At 40.3% G+C, this 16773-nt stretch overlaps 3 protein-coding genes and 1 long non-coding RNA gene across 4 annotated transcripts; 3 read left to right on the top strand and 1 right to left on the bottom strand.

The window, feature by feature from the left end:
• The first annotated feature begins 16 nt into the window (after positions 1-16).
• On the top strand, positions 17-2579 carry LOC133950675 (uncharacterized). Its single transcript, XR_009920402.1, has 2 exons — positions 17-148; positions 895-2579. It is a non-coding gene; the product is annotated as an uncharacterized LOC133950675 (long non-coding RNA).
• A 1382-nt stretch (positions 2580-3961) lies between these two features.
• On the top strand, positions 3962-5318 carry polr2l (RNA polymerase II, I and III subunit L). Its single transcript, XM_062384752.1, has 3 exons — positions 3962-4120; positions 4565-4669; positions 5060-5318. The coding sequence occupies exons 2-3, from the start codon at positions 4575-4577 to the stop codon at positions 5166-5168; spliced, it is 204 nt and encodes a 67-aa protein (XP_062240736.1). The 5' UTR covers positions 3962-4120; positions 4565-4574; the 3' UTR covers positions 5169-5318.
• Positions 5319-5469: 151 nt separating this feature from the next.
• On the bottom strand, positions 5470-11176 carry LOC133950658 (cleavage and polyadenylation specificity factor subunit 7-like). Its single transcript, XM_062384739.1, has 9 exons — positions 10682-11176; positions 9668-9868; positions 9154-9257; positions 8880-9025; positions 8287-8776; positions 7916-8019; positions 6864-7008; positions 6487-6737; positions 5470-5925 (listed from the first exon to the last, which is right to left on the bottom strand). Exons 1-8 carry the CDS (start codon positions 10760-10762, stop codon positions 6491-6493), a joined length of 1518 nt encoding a protein of 505 aa, XP_062240723.1. The 5' UTR covers positions 10763-11176; the 3' UTR covers positions 5470-5925; positions 6487-6490.
• Positions 11177-11416: 240 nt separating this feature from the next.
• Positions 11417-15030, top strand: sdhaf2 (succinate dehydrogenase complex assembly factor 2). The gene is made up of 4 exons (XM_062384728.1): positions 11417-11555; positions 12685-12908; positions 13099-13208; positions 14607-15030. Exons 1-4 carry the CDS (start codon positions 11529-11531, stop codon positions 14735-14737), a joined length of 492 nt encoding a protein of 163 aa, XP_062240712.1. The 5' UTR covers positions 11417-11528; the 3' UTR covers positions 14738-15030.
• The last annotated feature ends 1743 nt before the right edge of the window (positions 15031-16773 follow it).

Here is a 16773-nt window from a genome sequence, read left to right as displayed (position 1 = left end):
CCTCTCCCTCTTATCCCTCCTACTTTCAGTGTCCTCCATCTCTCTGCGTTCTCTCATTTTCTTATATTAAAGACATCCTGACTCCCAGACTCTGGTGGTTCCGTCGCCATCTGTTATTCCTGTGATCTCTACAGAAGCTGTTGGAGAGGTATGTAATCTCCATATTTCCTCTCCTCACGTCACTGCAGGATATAAGGAAACATTTTTGTAAAGATGTGTTCAACCTACATACGGTACAGTGCAAACTGCTGTGATGTGCTCACTGGATTTTAGAAGTATGCATTCCCCTTTATTTCTTCTTCCTAATTTGCATGTTCACTGATTTCGTACATCGCAGTCACTGTTGTCCTTATTTCTCTCCTCCATCTTGTGGTCCATTTTTAGCTCAAATGACTCATGCACTTTTAAAGAGGGAGAGCACAGATCCACACTGAGAAGAGATTCACTCTTTCTGCTATTGCATCTGGATTAGATTCTTGTCGGGGTCACTGAAATAGAGATTCATTCCGAGACTGTGAATCGGCTCTGCAGAGACAGCACCACTCTCCATTGCTCTATTACAAAACTAAAAGCTTGTCTCGTAAAATGCTTTACACAGGAAGCTGCTGTTACATTAAGTATTCAGGCGAGGATTATGTCACAGCAGCTGTGACCAAAATAAACAATTCTCTATCCTTCTGAGCGTCGGAATGTTCCCATCAATGTCATCTTTTTCCAAGGTCACATTTAAGGCCCAACTGCCACATGAGGGCTTCACTGCTGTACAGTGAATGCATGGATACTCAGGGCTCTGTCCCATGTCAGTGTCTTTACACCCGATGGAGCAGAAAACATGATGTCTGAGCTTAATATAGAAGGATAATCTGGTTTTGTTTGTTTGCTGTTTTTCCTCAGTGAAGCAGCACAGCGCTGACCTTATATAAAGACAGACCAGACCCCACCTTTGTCCCCAAGTCCATGGAAGCCAAGGCCAAGTCCGCAGCTCCAGCGCCCAAGGCAGCATCTAAAGCTGAGAAGAAGGAGCCGGCACCAGTCCGCAAGGCCGACCCTGCACCTGCACCTGCAGCCCCCGAGCCTGAGCCTGAGCTTCCTCCTGCTCAGGATGGAGCACCAGAGGCTGACGCCGCAGCAGCAGGTGATGAGGGTGCGGCCTCTGGCACAGACACTCTGGAACACCTGAAACCCTTTCTCATCGGTGGTGCCGTCATTGCTGCAGCAGCCATCTTGCTGGGAGCGCTGCTACTGGCGAGGAGAAATTAGTGTTGTTGATGGTTCACAGACTACATGGTACATATGGGGGATGGGGAGCCACTGTGCAAATTACATATTTTTTCCTGTCTTGGCCTGCTTTCAATCGTAGTGAATCGAACAATTCAAGTTTGATCAAGGCTGTATATGGAGCATAGTTTGATATAGCATATGCATGTCATTGCTTCAAATCTGCATCTGAACTGTAATTATTTATTTCTTAAGAATAAAAATCACACTGTATTGAGCTAAAGAACAAAAACTCTCTACAGGTAGCTTATGCACCTGCTTTATTTTGTTTAATCCTGTTTAGACAAATATTGATATAATCGTGCAATATTTGAACATTCTTGCACCGGAAATGAACTTGGTTAACTTTGGTAAAAGATCATGAAAAACTGTTGAAACGCTCAGATATTAATTCTGACCATCAGAGTTGATCGATGAGAGACAGAGAGAAAAAACAACCATGAAACAACTGGGAATATCCATTGTGAGGATTTGCACATATTGAGGCTAAATCATTGCCTAACTATTTCTTCAGAATACTTGGAGTAAGACAATTTTCCTGCAAATCCCCAAAAAATGTAAAATGGAGAATGGCCCACTGCAATTCAAAGAAATAACAATTATATATAAGCATGCAGTGGTATAAGAAGTGGATATAGGGAGTTCTTGGATATATTATATCAAGTACAGTATGTGGCACGAACGAATGGTGGAGTTACTCTTGCTGTAGAATAAGAAACCGTTTGAGTTTACTGTAATGTCTGAAATCAATAACCTTTTATGTCTTACACAATAGCCACAGTTGTGCTGGTTCAATTTGTAAACATCTCACAGTAGATACTTAGCTGTAGCAGCCATTCGTGTGGAGGTATCAGGATTTAAACCTGCTGCCAACATGAGAGTTGTTTCTGGTTTCACTGTTCTCCCCCAGTGTGGCTTTAGGAAAATAATCTTGATTTCAAAACCTCATTAATACCAAGGTACAACTTTCATGGGATGAACGTATACTACATATTTAATAATGTCAAAGAAGTGTAGATGAACTACTGTTGTATAGTCTACTCAAAAGAAAATATCAAGCAGTCACAGTTTTCCTACTGCGTCCACTTGCCTGCACATCTGTAAACACTGTTGTCCACTCACATGTAAAGTTCATGGGGAATCTTCTGCTGCATAAGTAGATAGTTACAAGACAATTCTAGCACATATCCTTACCTGATTTTAGTTGTGAGGGAACCACATATATTATACAAACATACCACATTCACCACAGTCAACACCCCAGATACATCCAAAAGATAGTATGCCAACACCGACAAAAACTTCACTAGTGTACAATAAAGTGTACCAAAAAAAAGAAAAACCCTATTTTCATAAATTCAACAGCGTATAAATGCAATAATTCAGATAGGACTCATCATTTAGCACCTGTGCTGTAGCAAGTTCAATGATGATGTAGAATATTGTAGATGATTATGATGTATGATGCTGCTGATGGTTATGATGGTGATGATGTTGATGATGGTAATAATGATAATGATTATGGTATATTTTTGATATATTTCTAATATTTTCCTTTTGCACACTCCCCCTCTGCCCCCAAACCGCTAATGTCTAAAAGAGGGAGGCTGTAATCCGAACTTTATTAAAGGCAGTGAACCAGCCCAAGTGAGTGTTTCCTCAATAACAAGTGTGGTCTTTATTTTTAGGTTATCTGGTTGTCATTCAGTCATTCATTTGAGTTATTTTAAATTCCTTTACAGTGTCAGAAAATATAATCATAATAATGATATGCTCTATATCTTAATCTTAAAGCTATTACAATCTATGTATTCTGTGGTTTATCAAATCTACATTTCACATATTGGAATACAGAGCAGCAGTTTCATTTTAAATGACAATATTTAAAATTGACTGTAGGATGTCACAGAGAAGATTCTATAAGCTTTATATAAACAAGAAAGAGCAATCTTCAAAACTCTAGGCTTTTCTCGATGATACAGACTTTGCATTTTACAACAGATAAAGAAGTATGCACAATAATCATAATCATCCACTGTCAAATGAAAACTTGCATGTTCATGAATGCTGAAAACACATAATTACGTAAAAACACAATCAAACAAGTCTTATACTCTATTACCATTTAGTTATATTCAACAACGACATTTTTGGTTCAAGAGTAAAATATCTTGCAGCAGTCAGTATATTTCTTTAATCTTATCCGGTCTGTGAGACAAATTGTGATTTGTGGATATGGGCTTTACAAATGAATTGGCTGATCTGATCCGTATATTAAGTGGAAGCTGTGAAAATAAATCTTTTGGAGACCTCAGCAAGTTTGCTGAGGTCTCCAAAAGTACACACATATACAAATACGCACAAATCCTGAGGACATAGGCCCAACAACTAACTAAAGTCTGGCATGTACAGTCTGCACTGCAAACACTTTAGTAAATTCGAGCATTGCACATAAGAGCAGAACCGGCATCCGTAGTTTAGATACAGTTACATCACAATATTAGAACAGAATTCTCTCTCAGTTGCCATTTTATTAGGTATACTCAACTAAAACTAATGCAATCAACTCAAAAGGGGTTTTAAAAGGGTTCTGAGGTGTGTTTTGCTGCTGTAATGTAATGTGTAATAATGCAATATTATTCAAATAAATACTCAATCCATCTCATCTACTGTATCAGTGAGGGGAGGCTGTGTCATGGGCGCTAAGTGCCTTTATTTTGAAAGATTGGCGCCGGAAGTAATTGTGGTAGCAGCAGGAGCACAGTGTGGAGAGAAGCCGCCATCGCTTGTTTCTCGCTCTATAACTTATTATTTAAGCGTTCGTTGGACCTGACTGGTAACGGTGAGTTCACACAACCCGACACGTTCCTAGACGTTGTGTTTTGACCGGTAGATAGCCAACAATATGTCAAATTGTGTTAGCATGTGACTAGCGGCTAATGTTAGCCGTAGTTGTTTTGCTAGCAAGCTAATCTCGTGGCTACACTGTGGCCGAGCTTCAATCATGAACTGTAGAATATTTATTTTGTTTTCAGTAAGATTTTCAACGAAAGCACAAACCAGTCGATGCAAAGTCTCTTCCCTATAATCCAGTGAAACCCTGCAGGTCCCCGTTTGGATTAGTCTCTACTTTTAAACCATTCATGTTATCAGACGACTTAAAGAAATTAATGTTTCCCAACGCATAATAAAACAAAATGGTTCCCTGAGTTAATTAATTGTTAATCGTCGGGTAGTTGCTTCTCTCTCATCTGACATTATTCCTTCTGGGTCTGTCTGTCACCAGGTGTCCGACAATGATCATCCCTATCCGCTGCTTCACATGCGGGAAGATCGTGGGTAATAAGTGGGAGGCATACCTCGGCCTGCTCCAAGCCGAGTACACTGAGGGGTGAGTTCATATCTGCTGGTTTCTGTCAATGCACCACACACCACCTCAAGATTCCTGCATCAAGTTGCTGACCTCTTTTGAATCGTCCAATCAAATCCAAGATCATTTATGTTTGAGTCTGTCAGAGCAGCTCTCTCTAAATATTCATGAACAAGTCAAATAGAAATACACTACACATCAAAATCCTTTTAGCCAACTCCCAGGTTATGTACTGGGTGCAATAAAAGACAAGCTGCAATCATGGAATGAATCATGGCAGTTACCGGAGGCCATTTAAGCTGACTTATCCTCACTAAAACCCACAGAAATGTCCATGTCCTTTACTTATTCATTCAGTGCTCTGTGTGCCGTGCATTAAGACCGACTTTAACCTCCTCTCTCCCTTTTCAGTGATGCCCTTGATGCCCTGGGCCTGAAGAGATACTGCTGTAGGAGGATGCTCCTTTCTCACGTGGATCTTATTGAGAAGTTATTGAATTATGCTCCACTGGAGAAGTGATTGCTACTGGCTACCTCCAAGAACTGCAGGGACTTTGGGGGGCTGTGACCTGGACAGTCATGTTATTATGTTTTTGTCTGACAGAAGATGGAGATCACAGTGAAGACTTTGAAATGTTAATTTGTTTTTCTAAATAAAGCTATCAAATGATCTTGTTACCTTCGTTGCTGACTTATTTATTACCACAGTCTTTCAACTACTATTGTTGTTCTCACCCATTACCAGAAATTTGACAAATCAAAAATTGTTCTGCAGTGCACTCTTGATCAATAGCTAGGAAATATATAGTCACAGGTGCTGCTTCAACTTCAAATACCATTTTAATCGCATGAGAACATACAAATTACAGAATGCTGGATTACATTTGTTGTCTTCAGTAAGAAAATATAACATTAAATAAATGCCTACAGAAATGAAGCGCAAAAAAAAATCTATTTTCAGGAAATGTTCTTTAATTTGCAGATTTATTACAAAAGAAAGATGAAAATGTTAACTGTATATTACATAACTTATTACAGTGTTTTAATGCATGCAAGTGTTGGATTGATGTCCCAGCAACAAATCTACATTCCCCTAAACCTATCACATTTGTTCTTAAAACAAGAAAAGATTCTAGTCTGTACAGATGACTGAAGAACACAAAAAGTACGGAACTTCTTGGAGATTAATCTTCAGTCTCACCTTAGAGTCCTCCAGAAAGTTATACAGCTTGATGCAGAAACAAAATGTCCTGTCTTCGCTCTGCTTCATGACATGTCTGGGAAGAGAGAAGACAAACTTGAAATCCACAATAAGACAAATCAAATGAGATTATGTGTGGTAATAATCCGTAGATCTACAGCATTAGTGATTTATTTAACTACAGAAAACAACTTGGGGTGTTCATACAGAACTAATAAACTTTGCATTGCCTATTGTGCTTTTTGACAAAGATCAGTATTTAATACTCGCCAATTATTACTTATGGTATTGAATTATATCCATGGCAGGCCTCTTCAATGACACATAATGAGAATATGGAAAATGTGGTGTTGATGATGTATTAAGAATCTGGTGTTGTAATAACCTGCCAGACTTAATAAAGTTAATTGCACAGTACGAATGTTGCACAAAAGTAACTACATGACTTCATGAACTGTAATCTGTCAAAAAGGTTTTGGGCTTGTTGAAAGCACTGGTTTATACCATACAGCTAAAAACTTTATAAATAAACCCAAAGTTAAATAAAATACTAAGTACAAAAAAAAAGAAGAGGTTGTAATGGATGAAAGAGGAAGTGTGCGAATAAAGTTAATATATAAAATAGAGAGAAGTTTACCAAGTCAGCGGTATCGATCTCTGTCTCGGTCTCTATGATCTCTGTGCCTTTCCCTTTCCCGTTCCCGGGAGCGCTCCTTGACTTTCTCTCCACTCCAGGAACGTTCTCTGTGTCTTCGAGACATTCCAGCAGCTTCCCAGCCAGAGGAATCTTCTTGGTCCCGTACTCTATCGCGGTCTCGCTCCCGCTCCCGGTCCCGGTCACGACCCCGTTCGCGGTCTCTTCCTTTCTCCCCAGAACGACTGCTGCTCCTGCACAGAAATGTGTGGTTGTGTGATCAGAACTTGTGAGAAAGCTGATGATGTGAAGATCCACCCTCAGATTCTATATAAGCTACCAAATGAATCGCACATAACTAGACACATAACTTTACAAACCTGTAGCCATAGTTGCCCTGGATAGAGACTAGACAGTCTTTGAGTGAGGTGACCAGGGCTTGACAGCGTTCATCTCCGTACACTCTGGACTGCTTAATGATGGCAATGGCAGTTAACAGCGTCTCCATAGCTACCCGCAGGTCTCCTGCATCAGCAATGAAAAAAGATTGGATATTAGAGACATTTACTTTAAAGCAGTCAAGAGATCCAGAGCTGCTAGGTTTATTGTAATTAAAAGTTCTATGACCTTTACCTGCACGTGTAAGTGCAGTTATGCCAAAAATAAAATTCAAGCCCCCACTTCCATCTGGACTTAAGCTACAAAAAGATTGGAAATTAATATCAGTTGGTTGTGAGTCACCTTATTCCAGCAAAATGTTGAGAATTAAATTAGCTTCACTCCAATTAGACAAGTATAACATGCTAAGTAACGTACACTGTTAATAGCTAAGATCATTGAGTTTGCATCAGCGATTTCTGCAAGTAAATATTGCTGATTGTCAGACATGAACACACCAACAATAGATGAAAAACATTTCCTCTGACACCAACTTCCAGAAATGTAGATCAAATTCGGCTACTATTGGACTTTATATTTTCCGCAGAAATCCTGTTTCTTTTGATCAGCAGTTCACTGTCTTTATAGAATTTACAAATTTAACTGTCGTCCAAGCCACTGTGTGGAACACTCTGTTTGACTAGTGTGTCAAAGCACAGATCAGAGAAAGGCATTTTTACACAGCATTGAATGTTACTGAGAAAACACCGAGCTCTGTGGTTCATGTGAAATCATCACTGCTAGATCTCTTCAGGCCGTTCTTAACAGAACATTGGACTGATGGAACCAACAAGAATAAAAAGCATGTACCTGGAGTTTACTGAAAAGTATAGAAACATCTCAGTGGGACTCAGCATAAAACCTAAACAGCTTCTTATTTAGATTTTATCTCCATATGGCAGCCAGTCATAAGTAAGGACCAGTCCTTTCCCAGCATGGCTTGTTAAGTTCTGTGCTCCGTCTTCCACTTGACAGAATCGGCGGCTGCACTTACCAGCTGTTGCTCCAGACACAGCCTTGGAGATGGCACTGCTGGCAACGGCTCTATTTCTGTTCATCAGCTCCTCAAAATCTCCATCTGTACTTTTAGGTGTGTGTCTGAAAAAAAAATATGAACAGGTTGATTTCATACTGACTAACAGAATTATTTCACCACAAACAAGTCATCACTAAAATAATTAAGTATTTTCAGAAATCTATCACAATCTGAATCTTTGTGTTTTATTATATGCACATATTCTCTTGTTTTTGTCTCTGGATCCTTGTCCTTTGCTGTTTTAACAATCCACAACAATGGTGTTTAACTTTTAAATTTGAATGAACAATTAGTAATAGCTTAACACTAAAAACAGAACGTTTTCTCACTTTTGTTGGCTGTAAGCTTTGCTGCTGTGGCCGTCTTGTCCCGGGGGGAAGAAAGCTGGATTTATATGAAGACTAGGAGGTGGTTGGCTATGAATGTGGGGTGGATGAGGAGGGAATAAAGGGGGTGGCATGGGTGGTGGGACGTTTGGAGGCATATGTGGGTAGTGAGGATGAGGATGAGGGGGAGGATGTTGATGTTGATGAGGGGGTGGATGTTGATGGGGGGGAGGATGTTGATGGGGGGGAGGATGCTGGGGAGGTGGAGGATGTTGGTGAGGGGGAGGAAGTTGGTGAGGATGAGGGTGATGATGAGGGGGTGGGTGAGGGTGACCAAGGTAAGGACTGGGTAATGAGGGAAAGACGTGTGGATGCGAATGTTGTGGGAAAAGGGGAGGTATAGGGGGAGGCATGGGCTCCTGTGATAATAATGAAGGAATCTTTTCTGAAGCATCATCCTTGGAATCTTTGGAATTCACGCGAAGGGGCATACCTGGTGAGAACATATTGTTAGAGGTCAGAGATGACAGACTCTGTAGCATGCTGCAATAAAGTTTAAGATCACAAGTATTTACTTCAGATTGCGGCGCTCTTACGTTTATTCGCTATGTCCTCGAACACATTGAGGTTCTGTCGGGTGGCAAAGCGACAGTCAAGCTTGTCTCCATTCAGTTTACATTGGGGTATTTTTTCCAACAATATTTTGAATGACTCTTCCGAGGTCACCACCACCTCCGCGTAGCTGCATTACAGAGTAGAAGAAACAACACATGAATGGCAACAACTTGGAAAATCCTTATTTTATACACACACACACCAATATATATATATATATATACACACACACACACTTGATTTTTAACAGCTCACCCTCTTGATTGGCCATTTATTCTGTTCTCGGCAAATTTGATCTCTTTGATGTCCCTCACACCCAGGTTTTGGGCCAGTCCTGTGATGTCCTTGTCAGATGTCCACTGTAAGTAGGGGAAGAGTAAATGAGGAAGGAAGAGAGTAAAGTTGTTTATTTTTTTTAATTTAGCTGATTTAAAGGAAAAGAGTCCTCCTGTACTGACCTTAGGCAAAAATCAAAGCTGTAGTAACAGCACGTACAAAAAGAACCACTTGATCCATTCATTAATGGGAATTTTCTTGTACTGAGGTAATGCACTAGCCTTACCATTTGTCATTATGTTTATTGATGATTACTTGAGCTTGACATAAACTTTAATGCCATTCGTCAAGTTTATATTTTCATATTTGCATCTAACTGCTGCTTATTTTAAGTCCACGGTCTGTTTCATGTTGACAATATTCTGCAAGCCCATGTGGACAAAACAATAAGCAATGTTACAATACTATAAACATGTAACCGAGTGTTACTTACCCAGGGGAAATTTCCAAAATATAACGACAGTCTCTTCTCTGAATTCCCTCCTTTCTGTGTTTGTCCGTCTGTTAATTGTGCCTCCTCTTTAACTGAATTCTCCTCGGGTGCAAGACTTTTATTGACGCTCTGGTACTGATCCACTGAGCCAGTCAAGACAGCATCATAGAGTTCATTTGCTTCAGCAATTCTGTCCAAATCCTGTGCGGGAGAGAAAGTAATGACAAAGTCAATGTACATGCTGTCATGCAGTGTATCTCAATGTGCAGAGCACTGATAAGCAAACTGCAACCAGAAGAAATAATTTAAATAATAAAATGAATAAATATAAATCCTAGGTCTCAGCTGAAAGAAGTGTAGACTGACGGGATAATTCCTATATTTTCTGGGACTTCCACAGAAATGTTGGCAGAAAATAAAGTAAAAGAAAAGGAATACTGATATTATCCAGTAGATATAGTGTATTTTCTATTTTAGATTTGTTAAAAACTGGTGTACTTGAATCTAATTGCCATGCAAAGAATCCCTCGTGAAGGTTAAAGTCAGTTTCTCTGAAGATAAGGACGGGCGACATGGCCAAAAATCGCAGCAAGACAAAACAGCTAAAGCATTAGTTATAACATTAAGCAGTTCTATCGCACAATGAATGAAAGCCTTCACATTGACAATGACGCAACAAGAACTCCTCTTGATAACCCAAATGAAAGAAGCTGCTGTTTTAGACACCATTAGTTTTAGCTTAGGGTTCCTAATAAACTCAAAACTGAGTGTAAGGCAGCACAACTTTAAACAGGACGGGCTGTGGTGATATTCCACCGGAGGGTGTTTGCAATGGGAGACATGAACTGTAGTTTTGTTATGATTTCAAACACTTTCTATCTGAGCCCACCGTCGCAAAACAGACGTATCTTATCCTTCTCTGCAAGACAGTTCACACAGGCGTCTGGTGGAGGGACGCATTTGAATCCATCCGCTCGATCTGCTGCGCCGCGCACATGTAAACATCGGTCTCACCTCTTTGTTTTGATGCATATTACTGTACACGTCTGTCCGCCTGGAGGAGCCTGGTCCGGCTGCAGCCGCAGGAGCAGCCATCCCGTAGGCCTAGAACGATCCAACCGAAGGCTCTGCAGCGAGGTCTACCGCAGCAATGTTTCAGAACTTTCTAAATGATCGCAACATGAACACTCTCCTGCAAATCAATACGAGTGCATGCGGACAACAGGTGATCCGCCGGGGTCCAGGAAATAACTGCTAACGCTTCGCCTGGTTTCTACCGTTAGCTAACGTCCCGCTCGAGCCCACAAAACATGGAATTATTAAAAAAAAGCAAATAGATAGGACCAGCCGAGCATTCGAAAATCGAACACAAGTTAATACATAATGTTTAATGAAACCTTTGAAAGTAAAACCACAGTATTGCATTTGTGAGTTCACCCACGAGGGCTATCTAGCTAGTATGTGTTCGCTCCTTCCTCAGCTAGTGCTAATGTTGCTACGCTGAACGCCACGGTGTGTGAGGGCGTTTGATCCGACTGCCAACAACCATCTTCATCTAGTTCCGCTTTGTCAAGCCCCTCGATTAATGACGGTAGGGTGGACTTTTAGTATTTTATTAATTTATGTATGAAATTATACCACCCGAGAAATAAACTATTATACAAAATAACAATGATATCATCTTTTTAACATAACTGTTACCTAATCAACATGGCGCGACGTGTGCGCTGCTATAAATGGTCCCCCGGTCTATTTCCCCTGACTAGAGAGCTGCTTGTGTAATTTCCACTGTTGTGAGTCGCACGTTCACGGACCAGGAGCAGTTTCGTATTTGTCTTTGTCCCTAAACAGAGATTTTAAAATGTTGTCGTCCGTCATTGCCAAAAAAGTGAGTGACGAAGTCAACCTTTGATTTATTTTGACATTTGCTGGTGAATTGTGTTGAAGCTGCGGTGACGAGCGCGTCAAGGACTGTTCAAAGAGGCTCGATCATATGTTTTTATGTGATGTTTGTGTGATGTAGCAGCTGTATAGTCTCGTGTAAATGGCTAATGTTCAGTTCAGTGTAGTAAAGGTGCAGACTGTGTGTTGAGTTTTGTGTGTCGCTGGAGGACAGTTGTACAACAGGACAGCGTGTGATTGACGTTTATGTAACCTTCCTATGCTTCTCTCTCTCTCTCTCTCTGTCTGGACACTAAAGTTTGTATGTAAAGGACAAACACTTTGAACAACATCATCTAAAAGAAGAATAAGCAAATCCCACTCTGTCATTGTTTAGTCAATGAATTTAGACCAAGAACAGTTTAATATTCAAACCAAAAACAACTTAGAGACAGAAATGTCAGGGAGGAACACAACCCCACACTAATGCACGCAAACTGTATGACAGGTCGTCAGATTGGTTATATTAGCTAATAAAGGAAGGTCACGGGACGTAATACCAAATGGATATCTTTTAACAAAGTCCCCTGTGACGTATAATGCACATTTTATTATGTTGCATCGATGCATGAGCAGCATTGTATTATTTTATATATTTTTTTTATTCCTTTTGTGCCAAGCCTAGGGGTCAGGTCCCTTCCATAGGGTTACTAAAAGATACTGAAAAGATCAAGTTAACACAGCAAAATAAAGTCTTTTTTAAACCATTATTTCAAGATTTTTTTTATTGTCAAATGCACAAAATGTCGCTGGCAGTGAAATGCTTGAGTCTCAGGCTCTCTTCTATCAATGCTCAAGTAATTACAACCTATACAATAAACCGTTAACCCTACCATTAAATATAAGCTTTCATCTTTATTATAAAAAAGTATAATTTATCAAATGTATTACATAAAAGTGACCTTTTGTGTATTTTATGTAAAGTCCCTTACAGACATGCACCTAGTTGCAGGTGTATTTTACTCAAACAAAACTACAGGTTATCAACATCTTGCACATTGAATTGTCTAACTCTGATGAGTTTGTGTAGCAGGTCACTGGTGTTGATTTAAACTTGTGTTTTGTTTTGCCGTCAGCTGGTGGCAGGGATGTGCCACGCAGCATTGAGACCAGCAGTCACCGGGCTGATCTCATCTCGTGGTTACCGTGGCGACTCGCCGGAGGACACCAGGGGGGACCTGATCGAGATCCCGCTGCCGCCTTGGGAGGAGAACCCAAGCGAGACCGCCTACATCAAGAAACGCAGACTCCTTTATGAGAGTCGCAAGAGGGGCATGTTGGAGAACTGCATTCTGCTCAGGTTGTTAAACTGAACTGATTCTGTCCCGTGGACCTGTACGAAAGCCGTAAACCCAACTAGCTTTTCAATGTTCCTATGTTCCCCTCAAAGTATTCAAGTTGGACAATTAACCAGATAACTACCTGTATCGTTGACATTTCATCTAGAGAAAAATACTCAGACTCAACTGAAGCCTACATTTGTCTTACAGCCTCTTTGCAAAGAAATACCTGAACACGATGAGTGACAACCAGCTGCGCCAGTACGACAGACTGATCAATGAACCGAGCAACGACTGGGACATCTACTACTGGGCGACAGGTGAGAGAATAGCACTGGTTCTCCGACAATATCTCCTCAAACCTGTGATGTTGATTGTTCAATCTCATGCAATACAGCAGTCATTATACACTAAAGAAAAATATAAACATAAACATGGACTCCAGTCCAGAGTAAATTCAGGCACTAACAGGAATTTGGATAATCTCTCTGCAAAACATTTGAATATTTAATGACATAGAAAACATTTTGGCTAATGCAATATTCATGTTTATTCAAGTTGCAAATATCAAATATTTATTTACTGACTTGTTGTTTTGCGTTAATGGAGACAAATAAATCACATACTCTCATTTTGGATTCAGTCAGCAACACAGCTCAATGTGGAAATCTCCAGTGGGCATAGGAATTAATAAGGTCTTTTTTTTTTTTATTGGCAATCATTCATGGTCGCTGGTCCTGAAATAATGAACAGCTCTGCTCACAAATGAACTTCAATTCTAGAACTTTGTTAGTCGTTACTTTTGCCCCCGACTTCACCCCGGGAACGTATTCATTGTACCAAGATAATTGGCTGTTTTATTGTTGTAATTTTCTCTTAATTTGACTTCAGTTATGTTTCTGTTTCACTGTGTATTACAGCTGAACAACCACACCACTCTGGAAAACTAAACAAAAAAGTTACAGGCAATCTAACTTCACTAAGACAAATAATAACATCACGTTCATTGAGTTATTTTCATTTTTAAACTAAATAAACAGACGTTTTAAGGTCACTCACATAGTCTCCTAACATAAGCATCGAAAGATCCCAATCCAGGGATTAGGAATGCATTTGAATTAGTGTACAGCTGCTTTCAGATGTGCCCTGAAGTCTGGACATTGTCCTGACATTTTCCAGAGGGACTGTAATGCAAACGTCAGGTGCTCTGGACGTTTTCTGGAACTTTTTCTCCCAGTCCCCTATCAAAATGTCAGAGAAGCCCTTGTGAGAATCCAGCAATTCCCAGCGATTGAGTGAGCATTATTGATGTTTTTAACATGTGGTACAAAACTGGCCACTCCTCGCCTGAACGTTCATGAGATTTTCTTCTTGTTGTGAAAATATCCTGCTCCGTTCTTCAAATGTGAATGGCAATCTCCAGAAAATGACTGGACCTAATGTCCCTGGACATTTTTTGAAGTTTATGTGAAAACGGCTTATGAGATGTGTTCAACTGACAAGATGTATTGTATTTTTGACCTTGAAGGACCCAGAGTGGCCTTTGCCAATTAGTGTATACAAAATGAAACCAATACAAAAATTCATGTGGATTTTGTTCCTTAAAATTATCCTGATTTAAAAAAAAAAAAAAATCATGTCTGAATCGCTTTGCTAGTCTTTGAAGAGGATCGGTTTGCAGCAGAGAATGATCCGACATGATTTCTGTTTGCTTACAGAAGCTCAGCCCACTCCTGAAGTTTACCAAGGAGAGATCATGGACATGCTGAAGGAGTTCACAAAGAACCGCAACCAGGAGCAGAGGTTAGATGCCCCCAGCTTGGAGTATCTGGAGAAGGAAAGTCACTGAGGCCCCAAATGGACCTCCTCAGAGACTGATTAAAGGCAGAGCACTGAGAGGATGTCAGTGTTGTTTCCCTCTCGAAAACACCTCAGGAAGTGCAGAGTATTCACTCCGTTACTGTCTTGTTTCTGTAAAATATTGCAGCCTTATTTGCCTGTGATTGTAACTGTATGTTTAAAGACTGTATATTAAAACCGCTCAATGGAGAAGCCAGCTTTCAGTAATGGACACAAGACGGACATTGATCTTACTATTACACACATTATGGGTTGTTAAATAAATGTTGATGCTTGACTGTTTTCTGTGTGCGTTGTTTTCTTTGTTTTACCACAGGGTCAGGTCACGTGACTGGAGGATGCCATGTTTATCTCTGTGCACTTGTTACGTAATGACGGGTTTTGTTGCCTGCAGTGTCTGTTATTGGACACCAGATGGCAGCAGATCACTTTATTTCCAGTCAAACTGAAGCACATGCTCATCTTTGTGTCTGTTGCAAATAGGTCACCTGTAACCTTCATACATTTCACATGCGCTAAATCTTTCATGCAGGATACATGTCAGCTGACGTGTTTATTTGAATGGTCTTCTGCTGACAATCTTTGTGCAATGAAGACAAAAAATAAAGATCTGAAGAAAGGGATATTAACCTTGGGAAGGGCGTGTGTATTTGATCTGAGCTTAGATAAAACAAAGCCTAGATTAAAACTTTTGTGAAGCAGATTTTTTTTTTTTAATTAAACCTTATATATATTTGCTCACAGCCATTGACACAAGGTCATATTTCTCTCCTCCACCGGCTCAGTGTGTGTGCGCTTGTGTCGACAATGAGGAGGATTTCTTGCTTGGCTGTGTGTCATGTCGGTTCACTGGAACCTTGTACTGAGAGCATAAGGGAGATGCCCTCTGGCCAGGAGATGTGCACAGAATCTCAAAACAGACGACCAGCCTGCTTGTGCACACCCGTAGAATTATAATGTGTGTGTGATATACGGCCAAGGTGTTACACAAACATGGCAGTTCGTCACATGTGACACAAATGGTCATGTGTGTTCGCTCTAAATCCTTTGGGGAAAATGTGTTGAGTAAGAATCCCCACCTTCAATTTTTATTTTTTTTCCATCTCATCCTAAAATAGAGCGAGGTGATGTCAGAAGGGTTCCCCTCTGTGTGTTCTCTGCTCCTCTGCCATCTGTCTCACCAAGTGTATCCATCACCAGTAGCACTTTCAATAAGTGCATTCACTCTTAAGGTATTAATACTTTGCTTGATTATTTCAATTTTCTGGATTATACATAATATTTATTTTTGACACTTAAATGTTGATAAAGTATTTTACTTCTGAAAAATCTCTTGAGCTCAAGACCAGCAGTCCCCTTCAGTTTGATCAAGCAGTGACACATTTCACGTGCAGTTCTCTAGATATGGATTTCTTTCCCTTAAAGTCCATGAATTATTCCCCGGGAAGATGGTGGAAATGATAAAAATCCCCTATCTTGCAAAAACAGATGCTACTTGCATGTTTCTGCTCAACCTTCTGTTTATTCGATTGAGAAGGAATTTTAATGGAGGTCTTTTATGTATGATGGATCTTGACATTGTTTTATTGGCATAGGTAAAGGATTTACATATGTCCTCTTTTCTTACCATAATACATAGAATAAACTGGGAATTAGGTCTGAACTGGATCAGAATGTGAAACCCAGTAAGTGTCCTGCACTGTGACTTACTCTTTATTTGACAGCATGTGAACCACTGCTGGATGTCACAATTTCCTGCGTTTAAGAGAGAGAGAAAAAGAGTCACCTATGGATCCCACGGCAGGGGGATGAACAATTCACATATGTATTGCCCCGAGGCTTGTTTAGAGTGTATATTCATCAGTTGCCCACGCACACCCACTGTGCCTATCTGGAGCCCGGTGCTCCTGTCATCCTCCACTGCTGCTCGCTGTGTCGTGACAGCTCTCTGTTTTTATCCACAGCTCTGTCGTCTGAGCGCAGGTGTTTTAGGAAAACTGCTCGTACTGGTTGGGAGAGAAGAGG

The sequence above is a fragment of the Platichthys flesus genome, chromosome 1, assembly GCF_949316205.1.
Source record: "Platichthys flesus chromosome 1, fPlaFle2.1, whole genome shotgun sequence".
Classification (NCBI taxonomy): domain Eukaryota; kingdom Metazoa; phylum Chordata; class Actinopteri; order Pleuronectiformes; family Pleuronectidae; genus Platichthys; species Platichthys flesus.
The sequence above is the reverse complement of the archived record's forward strand: the minus strand, read 5'-3'. Positions and strand labels throughout refer to the sequence as shown.